Source organism: Saccopteryx bilineata, chromosome 2 (genome assembly GCF_036850765.1).
Source record: "Saccopteryx bilineata isolate mSacBil1 chromosome 2, mSacBil1_pri_phased_curated, whole genome shotgun sequence".
Classification (NCBI taxonomy): domain Eukaryota; kingdom Metazoa; phylum Chordata; class Mammalia; order Chiroptera; family Emballonuridae; genus Saccopteryx; species Saccopteryx bilineata.
In genome coordinates, this window is record NC_089491.1 from 276833405 (window position 1) to 276852210 (window position 18806).

General features: G+C 44.3%; 1 protein-coding gene across 1 annotated transcript in view; it reads left to right on the top strand.

Annotated features, from left to right (window-relative positions):
* The window catches only part of LOC136322516 (zinc finger protein 850-like), a 69795-nt gene extending 50999 nt beyond the window's left edge, over positions 1 to 18796 (top strand). The window contains exon 12 of the mRNA XM_066254480.1: positions 17869 to 18796. Coding sequence (XP_066110577.1) covers positions 17869 to 18792 — 924 coding nt within the window. The 3' untranslated portion in view covers positions 18793 to 18796. The remainder of the gene's footprint in view (positions 1 to 17868) is intronic.
* Positions 18797 to 18806: the final 10 nt, after the last annotated feature.

An 18806-nucleotide genomic window follows, 5' to 3' on the forward strand; every position in this document is an offset into this window, starting at 1 on the left:
GGGGTGGAGAAGCAGATGGCCACTTCTCTTGTGTGCCCTGGCCGAGAATTGAACCCAGGACTCCTGCATGCCAGGCCGACGCTCTACCACTGAGCCAACAGGCCAGGGCCTTAGATAAACAATTTAAGGACATTGGAAATACGTGCTTCTAGAAACAACACCATAAAGAGAAGATGTACTTTTTATAGACACAGATACCAAAAATAACCAATTCTTTGTGGTTGACAGATTTTTCACTCAGAAGTACATAGTTTTTAGTATGTGAATAAATTGAATCATTGAAAAATTAAGGAATTTTCTAGTATTTATGGCTTTGTCACTTATTGTATTTCATATTTTGAAACTGCATGTGATAATGTAATTGGGAGTGTGATATGCACATACCTTGTAGTGCCTCTTGTGTTTGTCATGACACCACATGCCACTGGCTTTTCTATTTTATTGATAACTGTAAAAGTGGTAACCAATATAACAGGTCTTATTGCTAAATAAGGAGCTCAAGTAATAACAGCACATCTCTTTTCCTTGTGGTTTGTTGGAGTAGAAAAAGGGTTTATTGTTCCTGCCCTTTCTTTAGTATCAGAAGCCAACATTTCATGTAAAGTCTGTCCTCAGAGTCCAAGACACAGCTTATACAAAGCCTGGTTAATACATTTTCACAGGCAGGATCCACAGAATTGCGGCAGTGAGTCATGATATAGTGAGCAAATGGGAAGAGGTGTGTGAATATATTCAAACAAAATTGTAGTAGAGCTGTGCAAAACCTTTTTCTAATTTAGTGAGATGCCTCCATGTGTAAAATATTTAGAAAGTGCATTGTAACCCAAGTACAACTTGCATTTTAACTTACAATGATGAAATGTCATGGATTCTTTGTGCTGCAATGTTTTTGGTTTTTCATAAAATATATTTTTAAAAGCTTGGATAGATAAACCAATTACTGCCTGACCAGACAGTAGCATAGTGGATAGAGCTTTGGACTGGAACACAGAGGACTCAGGTTAGAAACGCCAAGGTTGCCAGCTTGAGTGCAGGCTCATCTGGCTTGAGCATGAACTCAGCAGCTTGAACGTGGGATCATAGACATGACCCCATGGTTGCTGGCTTGAGCCCAAAGGTTGCTGGCTTGAAGCCCAAGGTTGCTGGCTTGAGGAAGGCTTGCTTGGCTTGCTCTGCTGTAGCTCCCGGGTAAAGGCACATGTGAGAAAGCAAACAATGAGCAACTGAGGTGCCACGAAGAATTGATGCTTCTCATCTCCCTGTCTGTCCCTACATGTTCCTCCGACTGTTAAAACCAAAAAACCAAAACAATTACTTCAGAGAGTCTTCAGGAAATGTAAAATATAAAGAATTTTGTGGTGAGAATTATATTTTTAATGTATTCAAGGAATCCTGTTTTGCTTTCCTGCAAATTTCTGTGATCACTGGATAAGTCTTAGGAAACTAGATTTTCATCATCACTTTAAATATTTGTTTCATGTTCCTAGTTGTATCATTTACATGGGAAACTTCTTATTTTGTATTTACCATTATATATTTATGATACCATTTGAAAATGCATGGACCATTATTTAGCTCTAAAGTAAAAATTTTGTAGTGATTTTTCTGTAATGTTGCTTGACGAAGTCAACAGTATTTTTTCGTGTGTGGGTATGAAGTTCAGAAGTCTTAACATTGACCCTCTTTCCAAACTTGGAAAAAATCAAGACTTTTTTCATGCACAAGTTTTACCAGTGTGGTGGTTTGCACCTTTTGATTCTAGAAATATTTTTACCTTTAATTTCCAATTTTACATGATTGTTTAAAAAATTGGGACTTTAAATGAGAGTAGTTTTAACCATTAAATCAGAAGTTACAACAGCCAGATAATCATGTCTTTCTAAATGGTAATTTTAAAAGAGTTCAATTTCCTAAATTTTTATTCATACTCAAATCTATGGACTTCCCACTTTTCTCCCTAGTACCTGAACAGGGGAAACAGACCTTATATGAACGTACAGTTGTAAGCTGAAGTTTTTAATTCGTGGTTTTCCCCATCCCCCCCCCATTTATCATGATTCTGTTCTCTAGTCATAGAGACTGATTAATACTGTAGATCTTAGATTGAGCTCAAGAGTCTGTAGTCAAATTTTTATTTTGTTTATTCAAATTCTAGATTTAATTAAATACTAATCAGTTAAACGTAGCACATTTTTCACTGGTTGACAGAACTTCCACACAGATTTATTGATTGAGTACCCAAGAACTTTTCTTTTGTTTTTGGTAAGGATTAGGTATTAGTCATAGGGCTGACAGAAGTCTAGTTTGTCAAAATTTGTGATGCAGAGTCCCAGGTATTGTGTAGAACTCACTGAGCGCTATCCTGAAATTTCACAAGAGGACTCTGATTCTGAAATTACAGATTTTCAGCTTTTTAAATTACCTTAGGGCCCTGGCCGGTTGGCTCAGTGGTAGAGCATCGGCCTGGCGTGCAGAAGTCCCCGGTTCGATTCCCGGCCAGGGCACACAGGAGTAGCGCCCATCTGCTTCTCCACCCCTCCCCCTCTCCTTCCTCTCTGTCTCTCTCTTCCCCTCCCGCAGCGAGGCTCCATTGGAGCAGGGATGGCCCGGGCGCTGGGGATGGCTCCTCGGCCTCTGCCCCAAGCGCTAGAGTGGCTCTGGTCGCAACAGAGCGACCCCCGGAGGGGCAGAGCATCGCCCCCTGGTGGGCATGCCGGGTGGATCCCGGTCGGGTGCATGTGGGAGTCTGTCTGACTGTCTCTCCCCGTTTCCGGCTTCAGAAAAATACAGGAAAAAAAATAAATAAAAATAAATTACCTTAGAAAATTAGAAAAAAAAAGTGCCTCTATATTACCCATTGATTCTTACTACAAACCCCCCTCAAGAGAAGCAATTTTAAAGTTAGAGGTGATTTACTTAGTTTTGTGGAGTGCAATAAGTTACACTGAGATAAAATACTTAAGACGAAATAGGAAGCATCTTTCCTCTCTAGCCACTCAGGTTCTTCCAATGATCTGGAGACAGTTATGCAGAGGACAATTTTTACTACAGTCTTTTTAGTAAATAATGGATCTTTTGGAAGTTCAGTCTGACTCTTGAGGCTTGATCCAGGAATGCCTTCTGTTCAGCTTTGTTTTGTGTTTTTTGACATATTCTGACAGTTATCTCTGTATGCATCCATATGTTCTTGGTTTCAAGAACATCACTTATAGAACACCAGGTTTATCTGTATTAAATAATAGAATATAGATCAATAGTCATTTGATATCTATCAATACACTTCAGACCAGTCATATAGTTTGTCATTTATTCTAGCAGTATATACGCAGTTTTTCAATTTAAGTGGGCTTGTCTATCTACAAATACGGCATCGCACTTTCAGATGTTCATAACCTAGTCTTGGACCAAGTGCTGATTAACTCAAACATGACTTTTGTAGCTGTGTGCATATTTTTCACCTCCATTCTTTGTACTTTATTTTCACACTCATACACAGTAATTTTAAGATGCAATTCTGACTACACACTTGTGTTGAAATATTGAAATATTGTGTGGCTCACTGTGGACTGTAGAAAATGTAATATGCTTATAATATGTGAGGACTTTTATACAAATACATGCCTAGTTGTCATTTCTGCATACTGTACCTTTCCTCCTACAAGCTACTTTTTGGCCTCCTTGAACTACTTGTAGTAGTTCCTTTAACTGTCTACAATGTCTCAGATGCTTTTTGCAAATCTTTTGCCAGTGAAATGCGCTTTGTTTCTTGTTAATCCCTATCCAACCTATATGAATGTGTACATGTACTTGTCACTGTGATAACATAATCGCTGCATGTTTTATCTTTTCCATTAGAAAGCAGGAACAATCTTGTCTATATACTTATAGCACCTGAAGCTTTAATATATAAATGCAATTGCTTATTAGTAGCTATGTTTTCTACCACATGGAGAAGCATAATCTGCAATGAGAAGAATGAAACCATTATGGAAATAAAGTCAAGGAACAGTCTTGATTGAGTCCTAGAATCTGGTTCTTATTGTCTTGGTTTGCCTATTAATCTCTGCCCTTTTCATACCTTGATTATTGTATTTTTCTGTTAGGTATCACAAATATCCTAATAAATACCCATGTTTGCCTGATCTGTTTCAAATTGTGTTTGTTACTTACAACCCACATAGTATTTCTTACCAAAGTCATAAGCTGGGTTCTCCGGAAGCAGATACTGAGATGAAGTTTTGGGCACAGGATGATTATCGAGGATCAATGGCTGTGAAGTGATTGGAGAATAGATTGGAATAACTGATCAGAGCAAGAAGTCACAATGCATTGTATGTCGTTGAAATCTTGGTCAAGCCAGAAGGGAGCTCTGAAACAAGCATTGCTCATAAGCATGTCTCATTGGGCCAAGGAAGTCAAGCTTCTACTACTTGGAGTGGCTCAGTCACCTGAGGCAGGCTGCCTTGGGAAGGGTGTAGTAATCTTAGGTGAAGCAGCTGTCCAGCTGTGGCCAACTCTGAAAAAGCCGACAACTAGAGCCAATCAGGTGACCTGTCTCTCTGCCGCTGGGCAGTAAGTTCTTTAAGAGGTTTCTGGGTGATGCTGTAGCAGGAATTAACCTCAAACGGAGGATAATAAATGCTCAGACAACTTGATGGAGGAAGAAGGACTTCTTAGTAGCCGGCAGAGCATGTGGGGTTAGCATAAAAAATACGAGCTCCCTGAAGTTAGATTTTTTACATTTTATATACCTTTACAGCTTTAGCTTTCACGTGATAAGGACCTGATTTCTTTGACTTCTTTGTAGACCTACGTGACTTTCGTGTTTCCATGAGGGGAGGGGTATGAGAGGAGGTTCGAGCTGTTTGTCTTGACCACATATCCCCCCTTCTTTTTTTTTTTTTTTTGTCTCTGTTGCAAGTTATTTCAGGGAACTGATAAGGGCTTCACAGCTGGGGTTTGTTACTTCTCTAAACTTTCCAAGTCAGCCCTTTGAGCTCCTCCTCCCTCAGTACATCACTGGGACCACATAGTTCCTCTCTTCCACTGTTCAGATCTAGTTTTGTTGTTAGTATTCAGGGTCTCATGAAGAGAAGCCTCAGAGGAATGAGGCAGTAGTAACAATACTGCAAGTGGAGGACCCAATCTCTCCAGGATTGAGGTGCCTTAGAGAGCTCAATTATCCAATTTATTAAGCAGAAACGACATCATATGGAAGAAACTAACAAGCAGAATACATTGTACAATTTTATTATTTAGTTATACAAAACTGGATTTCTCTTGCCTTGAGACCTCTCAAGGCAACTCTGACCAACTCAAGGCCTCTCAAGACCACCACACCATTTGCTGCCTGATTCCTGACCTGTAGAAAGCTCCAGCAGGGCCAAGCATCACGTCCTTGAGGCCTTCCCTGGACACGTGGCTGCCTTCAGTCACGTATGCTTGGTCTCGACCTTCACTTCCTCAGGATGGGAACAGAAAGTCACTCGGTGCTTTGGCTTTCCTCCAACAAGTTTCCCAATTTTAGATCTCCAAGGACAGACTAAGAAAAGGAAGATTAGGAGGACAAACTACAGCCCTTACTCTTGTTTTCTCACATCTATTTTCCAGTCCAGATACTCCTCACAGTAATCACCTCCATGAGCTTACTTGGAATGACCTGGACCCTTATTCCTGAACTCTGGTTACTTTGCCCTTCTCACCCCTGACTTGATGTAGCTAGTCATGTACCATCACACTTGGGCAAGGAAGTCCCAAGAAGCCCCCAGGGGGGTCACCAGAATCTACTTATATTCCTCGCCTCTGCCTCCTCCTCATGTGTCAAGCAACCCTTCAAAGACAGTGGCTCCACCCTGGCGGGTTGGCTCAGCGGTAGAGTGTTGGCCTGGCATGTGGAGGTCCTGGATTTAATTCTTGGCCAGAGCATGCAGGAGAAGCGCCCATCTGTTTCTCCACCCTTTTCCCTCTCCTGACTCTCTATGTCTCTCTTCCCTTCCCACAGCCAAGGCTCCATTGGAGTAAAGTTGGCCCAAGCACTGAGGATGGCTCCATGACCTCCGCCTCAGGCACCAAAATGGCTCCAGTTGCAATGGAGCAACAGCCCAGATGGGCAGAGCATCGCCCCCTGGTGGGCATGCCAGGTGGATCCCGATTGGGCGCATGTGGGAGTCTCTCTCTGACTCTCTGCTTCGCACTTCAGAAAAATAAAAAATTAAATTAAAAAAATAGTAGTGGCTCCTCTCTGGGCACAAAGAGCACAGTTCCCACGTCATGTCTGCAGTTTAAGTATAAAATATGCTTTGTCCTCTATCAGTCAAGTATTCTCAACCTTGGGATCAAGTGCACAAAGTAGCTGGAGGGTCATTGCTAATGCTGGTAGGACCTTGGAATACATACAGTGTCACCCAGGACCATGTATTCTTCCGCGTGGGGGACACAGCACCACAGCTCTGCTGAGGAGTTGTCCGTCACCACGGGGCCGCGGGTAGCTCGTGCCGCTCCACAGGCCGCGAGGGTCGCAGTCCTTCGCAGCGGGGGATTCTGGTGGCGACAGTTCTCATAGCAGAGGACTTATGCAGGCGCGCTGGAGCCACCGTCGATTCTGGGATTCAGTAGCCTGAGCGGGGAACTTTGAGTCTCAGGAGGCTGATTGAGGCCGCGGGGCTTTCTGGGAGTTTTTGTGAGACGGGGAGCTTTATTTCCCTATGCGCGCTGCGGTGCTCTGTGTCCTGAGACCCAAGGTCTCTCTCTCCTGAGCTGTAGGTGTGGGGTGTTTTTGGCGTGACAGTGAACCTTTCATTCCCAACGCGAGTGGAGGCCGCAATGGAGCCTGGGAAGTGTAGTTGTTTGAGGCTCACCGTCGCAGCGTCTGTCGCCATTTGAGTTAGGGTTTCTGGGAGTTGTGTGTGACGAAAGGATTTTCCTCCTACTGCGTGCTGAGATCGCGTTGGATACTGGGAACTGTACTTTTTTGAGGCTCACTGTCTTAGTATCTGTCGCCCTGCGAGTGAGGGTTTGTGGGATTTGCAGTGCGAGAGGCGGAGCCTTCCTCCCACAGTGCGCGGAGACCCCAGTGAGTCCGTTAGGGCTTGGGAGTGTCTGGGAGTTGTAGTGTCTGACGAGAGGGTTTTCCTCCTACAGCACGCTGAGGCCGCGTTGGGTCCTGGGAAGTGTAGTTGTTTGAGGCTCACCGTGTTAGTGTCTGTCGCCCTGGAAGTGAGTTTATGGACGTTGTAGTACGAGAAGAGCCCTTCTTCCACAGCACACCCAGTCTCCGGTGAATCGGTGAATCGCTTTGGGCATTGGGGTTTCTGGGAGTTGTAGTGTGTGAGGGTAGCCTGGCACAGCGCGTTGCGATCTCAATGAATTGGTTAGTGCAGTCGTCTGAGACCCGCACTCAGTCTTTAGAACTATGGGCGTGGGGGTTTCTGGGAGTTGTAGTGTGTGATGAAGGGGGTTCGTCGTCTTCTTACAGCACACTGAGGCCGCGGTGCATCCTGGGAAGTGTAGTTATTTGAAACTTAACCGTCTGTCGTCCTGGGCGTGGGGTTTCCTGGGAGTTGTAGACTGTGACTGGACGCCTTCCTGTTACGCGCGCTGAGGCCGTGGTGGATCCTGGGAAGTGCAGTTGCCCGGAGCTTGTGGCCTAGTTCAGGGGTCCGTGCCCTGAGGCTCGGAGACGGTCAGTGTGCGTTCCCGGAAGCAGCGGGTCGAGTCTGGGCTTCTTGTGTCGGAGGGAGGGAAAGCGTCCCAACCATTCGCGCCGGGAACCCCGGCCGCTGGCCCGTGACAACGACCGTCCGCAGCTTGGAGCCCTTTGCTTATTCTGCCAAAAATCTCAGAGGGAGCGCACGGTCCTGTGACCCAGTTACAGGAGAAGGTGCTAGTGGTGCAGGGCCGGCTGGACTCGTGGCAGGAACGGCGTTCTCACAGGCGCCTGGGCCTCCTGGCTTCGTGGCTCCGTGAGCCGAGCCGAGCCGAGGGCGGGTGTTTGTGGAGCGACGGAACCCCCCCGCGGGGGAGCCCGTTTCTCGGGCGGCCCTTGGGCCTGCGCGCTCAGGGCGTCTTTCTCTCCCTGCCAGCTCTCCCGTTCTGCACTGTCCTGTGCACCTCTGCCCTCTAGGCAGCCATGTCTCAGGTAAGCCGGTGCTTCCTTTATTTTTCCTAGATGAAGCTGTGGCTTTCAGTTTTTAGAGACTTCCTGCCCTGCAGAACCTCAGGACCCAGCGTCGCTCCTCTTCTTCAGGCACTAACTAGTACATGGGATGGTACATGGGATGTGTACATTGGATGGTGCATGGGATGGTGTAAAAGGGTTGACAGGAAGCTATTCCGGTGTGAGTGGGGTTTCTGACCTGGCAGGTTTGTTTTCGGGTTAGAAGATAGGGATCCAGTTGTTCTGGTGCCGCCTTTCTCCCTGTATTCGAATGACAAGTGCTTTACTTTATGTCTCTTTCTACAGCTGCTCTTCATTCATGTATTCATCATATTTTTATTGAGCATCTATTAATACTTTTAGGCTGCTGCGTCTGGTCTCAGAGGGTGATGATCCCTGAACTATCAGCACCGGCATCATTAGAAATGTGTGTTCATGGGTCCTACCCTCAACCTTCTAAACCAGAAACTGGGTGTCGGGTTTAGCTGTCTGTGTTCTAACAGCCCTTTCAAGTGTTTCTAATTTCTAATGCATGACCCATTCTAGGTCTTGGGGATGCAGAAGTGAGCCAAACAAAATCTCTGAAACTCACAGAACTCCTTGTTAAGACTGGACATTAAGTTTATTTAGCAAGAAGCACTGATTATTTTTGTTCTCCTTGTGGCTAAGTGCCTGTTTCTCAGAGGGAGATAAAGGCCAACCATTCCAATTTGGTCCCTTTCTTTTTAGTTCCACTTCTGAATCCTACTTTTTGTCATACCTGTCTCCAAATTTAGAGCTCTCCTAGTCCAAATGCCATCTGTGTTGCAAATCCCATTGCTGATTCTAGGAAACAGCTTCTTTCTCTACAATTTTCATCACTTAAACAACTTTTTAAATTATAAATATAGGTTTGTCAGACATTTGGGGCTGTTAATAGTTTGGGACTATTTAAAATTCCTTTTGACTGCCTGACCTGTGGTGGCACAGTGGATAAAGCGTGGACCTAGAAATGCTGAGGTCGCCGGTTCGAAACCCTGGGCTTGCCTGGTCAAGGCACATATGGGAGTTGATGCTTCCAGCTCCTCCCCCCTGTCTCTCTCTCTCTCTCTCTCTCCCTCTCTGACTCCCTCTCTCTCCTCTCTAAAATGAATAAATAATAAAATTCCTTTTGACTAAGTTAAGTTCATCACTCAAATGGTGCAAAACGAGGGGCTAATTATTCCCTCTGAGTGAAGAATCCGTAGGTTTCATCATGGGAGGTATTTACTCTCCTTCCTGGGGAGTTTCTTTATACTGTACTTGTTCTGTGAAGTCACTAATATTGCTTCTAAGTTTCACAGCTGTTTCTTTAAGAATGGGGACAAGTGTGATAAACTTAAGAGTGCATGCCTCATTTCAAGGGTTTTACTGCTATCTGCTAGAGTCAGTTGTTACCAAGAAATTCTTACAAAAGCATGTTAAAGTAGGCTGGTGTTAAAGATGATATCTAGCCCTGGCCGGTTGGCTCAGCGGTAGAGCGTCGGCCTAGCATGCAGAGGACCCGGGTTCGATTCCCGGCCAGGGCACATAGGAGAAGCGCCCATTTGCTTCTCCACCCCTCCGCCGTGCTTTCCCTCTCTGTCTCTCTCTTCCCCTTCCGCATCCAAGGCTCCATTGGAGCAAAGATGGCCCGGGCGCTGGGGATGGCTCTGTGGCCTATGCCCCAGGCGCTAGAGTGGCTCTGGTCGCAACATGGCGACGCCCAGGATGGGCAGAGCATCGCCCCCTGGTGGGCAGAGCTTCGCCCCTGGTGGGCGTGCCGGGTGGATCCCGGTCGGGCGCATGCGGGAGTCTGTCTGACTGTCTCTCCCTGTTTCCAGCTTCAGAAAAATGGAAAAAAAAAAAAAAAAGATGATATCTAGTACCTATAAAACACGAAGGAATTATCTTCGCTATTTGTAATGTGTTATAAGACGTTAAAATTTTCTACAACCAAAGCCAGAAATCCATGTTGTTCACATGTATCGTTTTTTACATTTCATAAAATTATAAATTTTTTCTGGACAAATCACATCATGTGATCATATTTGTCCGTTTCACCATTTCATAGCAAAACAAAACAACTCGACTTTTAAGTCACATTCTCGGTAACCATTTAGAATTCTGAAAACTCCCATTGCCATTATTTATTTATTTATTTATTTTACAGAGACAGAGTGAGTCAGAGAGAGGGACAGACAGACAGGAACGGAGAGAGATGAGAAGCATCAATCATTAGTTTTTCATTGCGCGTTGCAACACCTTGGTTGTTCATTGATTGCTTTCTCATATATGCCTTGACCGCGGGCCTTCAGCAGACCGAGTAACCCCTTGCTGGAGCCAGAGACCGTGGGTTCAAGCTGGTGGGCTTTTGCTCAAACCAGATGAGCTCAAGTTGGCGACCTCGGGGTCTTGAACCCGGGTCCTCTGTATCCCAGTCCGACACTCTATCCACTGCGCCACTGCCTGGTCAGGCCCATTGCTGTTATTGATACACGCTGTCCTCCCTCCCCAGTGGGACTCGTTCACACCTTTGTCAAGTCCTCGGGGAGCATTGATCTTTGTTGTGCACTTACCTGTATGTCATTTCAGGGGTCTGTGACCTTCAGGGATGTGGCCATAGACTTCTCCCAGGAGGAGTGGGAATGGCTACAGCCTGCTCAAAGAGACTTGTATAGACATGTCATGCTGGAGAACTATGCCCACCTGGTCTCACTGGGTAAGTGTTTCCCTTTATCTCCCCTCATTTAGAATTTGAAATTTAGTGTGGCTGTTGTGAATCTTCATTATCTGGCTGAATAGTCCCAAGAGAAGTTTTGTTTTATTTTTTAATTTTTTTAGTGAAAGAGAGAGAAACAGAGACAGACACAAAAGGATGGATAGAGATGATGAGAAGCATCAACTCATAGTTGTGGCACTTTAGTTGTTCATTGATTGCTTCTCATATGTGCCCTGACCCGGGGTCTGGTCCCAAGCTCAAACTAGTGACTCTGTGTTCAAGCTGGTGACCTTGGGGTTCGATCCTGGGACTTCAGCATTGCAGGTCACCACTTTATTCACTGTGCTACCACTGGTCAGGCTTAGGGGTCTTTTTTGTTTATTTGTTTTTAATGATTTTATTTATTGATATTACAGAGAAAAGAGAGAGGTGGGGGGAATAAGAAGTATCAACTCATAGTTGTTTCACTTTAGTAGTTCATTGATTGCTTGTATTTGCCCTGACTGGGCAAGCCCAGGGTTTTGAAACCAGTGACTTCAGTGTTCTAGGTTGATACTTCATCAATATTTTTTTTTTTGTATTTTTCCAAAGTAAGGGCAGGGGTGTGGGGGGGACACAGACTCCAGCATGTGCCCAACTGGAGTCCACCCGGCATGCCCACCAGGGGGTGATGTTCTGCCCATCTGGGGCGTTGCTCTGCTGCAATTGGAGCCATTCTAGCGCCTGAGGGGAGGCCATGGAGCCATTCTCAGCGCCCGGACCAACTTTGCTCCAATGGAGCCTTGGCTGCTGGAGGAGAAGAGAGAGACAGAGAAGAAGGAGAGGAGGAGGGATGGAGAAGCAGATGGGCGCTTTTCCTGTGTGCCCTGACTGGGAATCGAACCTGGGACATCCAATGCTGGGCTGACACTCCACCTCTGAGCCAACCGGCCAGGGCCAGCTTATATTAGTTTTTAAGATGAGGATTATAATTGCACCTAATTTTTAGACACCTTTCATACTTAGAGCTGGCATTTATTTTTAAAATTAAAAAAAATTTTTTTTTTTAATTTATTCATTTTAGAGAGAACAGAGAGAGAGAGAGGGAGAGACAGAGAGAGAGAAGGGGGGGAGGAGCTGTAAGCATCAATTCCCATATGTGCCTTGACCAAGCAAGGCCAGGGTTTTGAACCGGCGACCTTAGGATTTCCAGGTCGATGCTTCATCCACTGCGCCACCACAGGTCAGGCTATTATTTTAATTTTTTTTTAATTTAATATTTATTTTAGAGATAAAGCAAGGGGGAGAGAGAGAGAGAGAGAGATCAGTTGTTTTCCCACATGATTATGCAGTTATTTGTTGATTCTTGTATGTGCTCTGAAGGGATCGAATCTGCAACCTTGGCATAAATGGACGATACTCGAACCAACTGAGCTACCGTGGCATGATATTTTTTTTAATGGTCCCTCTTTTCTGAGGATTCAAGAACTGATTTTGAACTTATTTCATTTTCTGCAATCAGGTCTTAACATTTCTAAGCCAGATGTAGTTTCCTTATTGGAGCAAGGGAAAGAGCCCTGGCTGGAGAAAGGAGGTGTGAGAACAGATTTCTTTTCAGGTGAGTAAGACAGAAAGCGGTGGGGAAGTTTTTTTAAAAAAATAACAGCCCAACTAGTCAATGAGAAAGCAGTACTTTTGTATATGTTGCTTGTTAAGTTTTCCTTAAAGACACCAGAGATAGAGTCTATGAAGTCTTCCTCACAACTCTATAAGGGACCACTTTACATGCAGTTACCAGTCTGCCTTCAATTCTCATCTTAGCCTTTCCTCCACTTTCTCAGAGATACATGTGTCCTCTCCCTTCTTGCTTAGCTCTTCTGGTCTCTGAATTTTGTTTCTTTTTGATTTATCCTCCCTTTCTTAAAATAGGCATGTTTCTATTGCCTAAATTGAGTTATATATATATATATATATTTATTTATTTATACTGATGCTCTACTTAACTATCTTTGAAAGATTAATTTATTTCTTTTAAATTAATTGATGGGTTTATTTATTTATTTTCAGAGACAGAGAGAGAGTCAGATAGAGGGATAGACAGGGACAGACAGACAGGAACGGAGAGAGATGAGAAGCATCAATCATCAGTTTTTCGTTGTGAGACCTTAGTTATTCATTGATTGCTTTCTCATGTGCCTTGACCGTGGGCCTTCAACAGACAGAGTAACCCCTTGCTTGAGCCAGCAACCTTGAGTCCAAGCTGGTGAGCTTTTTGCTCAAACCAGATGAGCCCACGCTCAAGCTGGCGACCTCGGGATCTCGAACCTGGGTCCTCTGCATCCCAGTCCGACGCTCTATCCACTGTGCCACTGCCTGGTCAGGCAATTAATGGGTTTATTAATTCACTCATATATTCTTTTTTTTTTAGAGAGAGACAGAGAGAGGGACAGACAGGAAGGAAGAGAGATAACAAGCATCAATTCTTTGTTGCAGCACCTTAGTTGTTAATTAATTGCTTTCTTACATGTGCTTTGATAAGGGGCTCCAGCCGAGCCAGTGACCCCTTGCTTGAGCCAGCAACCCCTTGCTCGAGCCAGCAACCTGGGGCTTCTAGCCAGCGATCATGGGGTCATGTCTGTGATCCCACGCTCAAGCCAGTGACCCCACATTCAAGTTGGATGCACATTTCGAACCTGGGTCTTCTGCATCCCAGGCTAACACTATCCATTGTGCCACTGCCTGGTCAGGCACTAGTATATTCTCTTAACATTATTTATTGAATATTAATCTTTTTATGTATGTATTACTGATTTGATAAGAGGAAGATGAGAGAGAGAGAGAGAGGAGAGAAATAGTGATCTGTTCCTTCCTGTATGTGTCCTGACCAGGGATCAAATATGTTGAATGTTAATCTTTTTTTTTTTGACAATTTATTTATTTTTTTACATTTTATTTATTCATCTTTTTAGAGAGAGGAGACACAGAGAGAGAAAGAGACAGAGAGAGGAAAGAGATAGAAAGAACAGAGGGAGGAGCAGGAAGCATCAACTCCCATATGTGCCTTGACCAGGCAAGCCTGGGGTTTCGAATCGGCGACCTCAGCGTTCCAGGTCAACGCTTTTACCCACTGCGCCACCACAGGTCAGGCTTGAATGTTAATCTTAAGACTTTCTCATGTAATTCTGAGAGTAGAAGGCACATAAGAGTGGGATAACCATCGAGGAGGTTATGACCTAGTGAGATGAAATGGGTCTGTAAATTACTTTGTTAAAGATCCTCAGATTGGCATTTCAGTAGTGAGAACAAAAGAATTTCCAGTTGGTGTTTTAGGCGTGGATAATTTGGATAGGGATATTACTAATAGAAACATAAAAGACTTTGGTTTTGGAGAAAAGGTGATGAATTAGTTTTAGAAAGGTGAGTGGTAGTGGTTCACACCAGATGCAAGAGGACATAGAGGAGGGTGTGGAAGAAAGGACTGATGGCATGAGGTGGACTGCATGGAGGATACCTTCATTTAAGTGTGAGCTGAAGAGAAATGTCCACATCTAAATGTTTTAAAATAATAAAATAGGTAGAATTATGTACAAGGAAGTGAGATAAAGAGCAAACATGGAAAAATTGCCTCAACTGTAATATAGCTCTTGTAATTTTGTATGTTTCTTCTATTAACTCATATGGAAGGTGATATACAGACAGACAAATCATAAGACACTCATGTAACCACCACTTGAGTCAGTCAACAGAACACTGCCAAGTTCTTAAGAGCTTTGTGTGTGCTTCTGGCAGAGGTTTCCTGTGGTCTTTCTAGGACTGGATCTGCTAGGTCAGAGGACAGTGGATCTCTTTCACATCATGAGATAATGCTAAAATGTTTTCTAAAGGGCTTTCACTGACTGACACTTCACATAGTAAGAGTGCCTTTTGGCCCTGGCTGGTTTGCTCAGTGGTAGAGCGTCGGCCTGGCGTGTGGAAGTCCCGGGTTCGATTCCCGGCCAGGGCACACAGGAGAAGCGCCCATCTGCTTCTCCACCCCTCCCCCTCTCCTTCCTCTCTGTCTTTCTCTTCCCCTCCCGGCAGCCGAGGCTCCATTGGAGCAAAAGATGGCCCGTGCGCTGGGGATGGCTCCTTGGCCTCTGCCCCAGGTGCTAGAGTGGCTCTGGTTGCGACAGAGCGACGCCCCGGATGGGCAGAGCATCGCCCCCTGGTGGGTGTGCCCGGTGGATCCCGGTCAGGCGCATGCGGAAGTCTGTCTGACTGCCTCCCCTTTTCCAGTTTCAGAAAAATACAAAAAAAAAAAAAAAAAGAGTGCCTTTTTTTTTTTAAAGAGTACTTTTTGATAGGAACAGTGAATGTTGTATTTCAACAGTTCACTGTGTTGACTTATAAAGATTTCTGTTCCAATCTCACTGATGCAACATCTGAGCAAAATCTTTGATAATTTTTAATTTTTTAATTACAGTTGACATTTCAATACTGTATTAGTTTCAGCTGTATAATGCAGTGGTTCAATATCTACATGACTTACAAAGTGATCACCCCAATAAATCTAGTACGCATCTGACACCATACATATTTATAACATTACTGACTTTATTCTTTTTTTATTTTTATTTTTTGTATTTTTCTGAAGTTGGAAATGGGGAGGCAGTCAGACAGACTCCCGCATGCGCCTGACCGGGATCCACCCTGCACGCCCACCAGGGGGTGACGCGCTTCCCATCTGGGGTGTAGCTCTGTTGCAACCAGAGCCATTCTAGTGCCTGAGGCAGAGGCCACAGAGCCATCCTCAGCGTCTGGGGCCAACTTTGCTCCAATGGAGCCTTGGCTGCGGGAGGGGAAGAGAGAGACAGAGAGGAAGAAGAGGGGGAGGGGTGGAGAAGCAGATGGGCGCCCCTCCTGTGTGCCCTGGCCAGGAATGGAACCCGGGACTCCCACACGCCAGGCTGACGCTCTACCACTGAGCCAACTGGCCAGGGCCGTTTTATTGTTTTAATGACTCAGATTTCCTAGTATACAAGGTGGGGCAAAAGTAGGTTTACAGTTGTGAGTACACGAAACACAAAGTTTATTCTTGAACTTTTTTTATTTATTGTAATTACTTTATTTATTTATTTATTTATTTATTTGATGGTGGGTGGGTCTTTCTGTTTATTGGTGTCTCACCGAGACAGGCAAACCACAAGAGAAGAGAAGGGAAAAGCAGAAAACCAGCTTTTCCCATGTAGGAGAAGAATCAGGGAGGCCCCTGCAATGGTGATAACAGGAACTGAGAGATCTACTTTATATATTGATGTGTGAGAGAGAGACAGTGAAACATTGATTTATTCCACTTATTTATGCATTCATTGGTTGATTTTTGTATGTGGCCTGACCTGGGATCAAATCCACAACCTTGGCATAGTGTGATGACACTCTAACCAACTGAGCAACCCAGTCAAGACAAAAATATATATTTTTTAAAACCTTCATATTATTATAAAAATCTGTGGTGTCCCCCACACCACACCCCCCATGGCAAAGTAATAAAGTCTCTTTTTAAAATTTAGCCAGGAGAAAATCAGGGCCTAAGTTTGTCTATCAAAAGCATATAAGGCCCTGGCCGGTTGGCTCAGCGGTAGAGCGTCGGCCTAGCGTGCGGAGGACCCGGGTTCGATTCCCGGCCAGGGCACATAGGAGAAGCGCCCATTTGCTTCTCCACCCCTCCGCCGCGCCTTCCTCTCTGTCTCTCTCTTCCCCTCCCGCAGCCAAGGCTCCATTGGAGCAAAGATGGCCCGGGCGCTGGGGATGGCTCTGTGGCCTCTGCCCCAGGCGCTAGAGTGGCTCTGGTCGCAACATGGCGACACCCAAGAGGGTCGCAACATGGCGACGCCCAGGATGGGCAGAGCATCGCCCCTGGTGGACAGAGCGTCGCCCCTGGTGGGCGTGCCGGGTGGATCCTGGTCGGGCGCATGCGGCAGTCTGTCTGACTGTCTCTCCCTGTTTCCAGCTTCAGAAAAATGCAAAAAAAAAAAAAAAAAAAAAAAAAAAAAGCATATGATAGAAAGGCTGTTAGACCAAAGTTGAGCTTCATATAGTTTGGAAAGTAGAGTTAGAGTAAGCATCATAGAAAATGGTTTTCAGAGAAACTTTTTTTTTTTAAAGACTTTATTCCATTTTTAGAGAGGAGAGAGATAGAGAAAGAGAGAGAGAGAGAGAGAGAGAGAGGAGGAGGAAGCATCAACTCTCATATGTGCCTTGACCAGGCAAGCCCAGGGTTTTGAACCGGCAACCTCAGCATTCCAGGTTGATGCTTTATCCCATTGCGCCACCACAGGTCAGGCCAGAGAAACTTTTTATTAATTTATTTAGAATAAGTTACTGTGAGATGTTCCAAAGGCACTGGGTGGGTAGTCTCATATGTTTGTGGGACCTGAGGAGAACCTGCAGTTTCTTGGTATTATGCTATTTATGCAATTTTCATTTTCAAGTCATCTGGCAACAAATAATGGAGGTGAGGAAGACCAATAACCTATCCTTCTCATTTATTTCTATTCATAGTTCCTTTTTCCCTAACTTTCAGGTACTTATATTTAATCTTTTCCCTATTCACCTAAATCTGTCCTCTGCTATCTTTTGAATTTCTGGGCAGAATGCTGAGATTTCAGAGTCACATATGAAAGCAATAAGATAAGGTGTTTTTTTTTCTTCATTTTAATTCTCTCATTAAAAAATTAAGAATAGCTTGTATTTTTTCAATATACAAAATAAGAAACACTGCTTTATTTTTTCCTTTTCAGAGTCAAATGGTGAGATCAGAGAGTTTTTTCCAAAAAATGTCATATACAGAGATGACTCATCCCAATATCTGATAAAGGAAACGAGTTGGAGCCAAGGCCCTGAACATTCCAGTTTTAAAGGAGGCTGGAAATGTGAGGATGTTACTAAAATGCTACAAAGAAGTCAGGGATGTATCAGGCAAGTGACAGTCTCTCACCAAGAAGCCCTGTCTCAACATAGTATCAGTGCCGTGGAGAGGCCCTATGGGTGCCATGAATGTGGAAAAACTTTCAGTAGGCGCTTTTCCCTTGTGTTACATCAGAGAACTCACACTGGAGAGAAACCATATGTATGTAAGGAATGTGGAAAAACCTTTAGTCAGATCTCAAACCTTGTGAAACATCAGATGATACATACTGGAAATAAACCACATGAGTGTAAGGACTGTAGTAAAACATTCAGTTACCTTTCGTTTCTCATTGAACACCAGAGAACACATACAGGGGAGAAACCCTATGAATGTACTGAATGTGGAAAGGCCTTTAGCCGTGCCTCGAACCTCACTCGACATCAGAGAATTCACATGGGAAAGAAACAGTATATATGTAGGAAATGTGGGAAAGCCTTCAGCAGTGGCTCAGAACTCATTCGTCATCAGATTACACACACTGGAGAAAAGCCATATGAATGCATTGAATGTGGGAAGGCTTTTCGCCGTTCTTCACATCTCACTCGACACCAGAGCATCCATACTGCCAAAACCCCCTATGAATGTAAGGAGTGTCAGAAAGCCTTCCGTTGCCACTCATTTCTTATTAAACATCAGAGAATTCATGCTGGAGAAAAGCTCTACGAATGTGATGAATGTGGTAAAGTTTTCACATGGCATGCATCCCTTATACAACATATGAAAATTCACACTGGAGAAAAACCCTATGCATGTACTGAATGTGACAAAACCTTTAGTCGGAGTTTTTCCCTCATTCTACATCAGATAACTCATACTGGGGAGAAGCCCTATGTGTGTAAGATATGCAATAAATCCTTCAGCTGGAGCTCAAACCTTGCTAAACATCAGAGGACACACACTCTAGAGAACCCCTATGAATATGAAAATTCATTTAATTACCAGTCATTCCTTGATGAACACCAGGGAATTCACACTGTTGAAAAAAACTAAAACTATGGATTTAA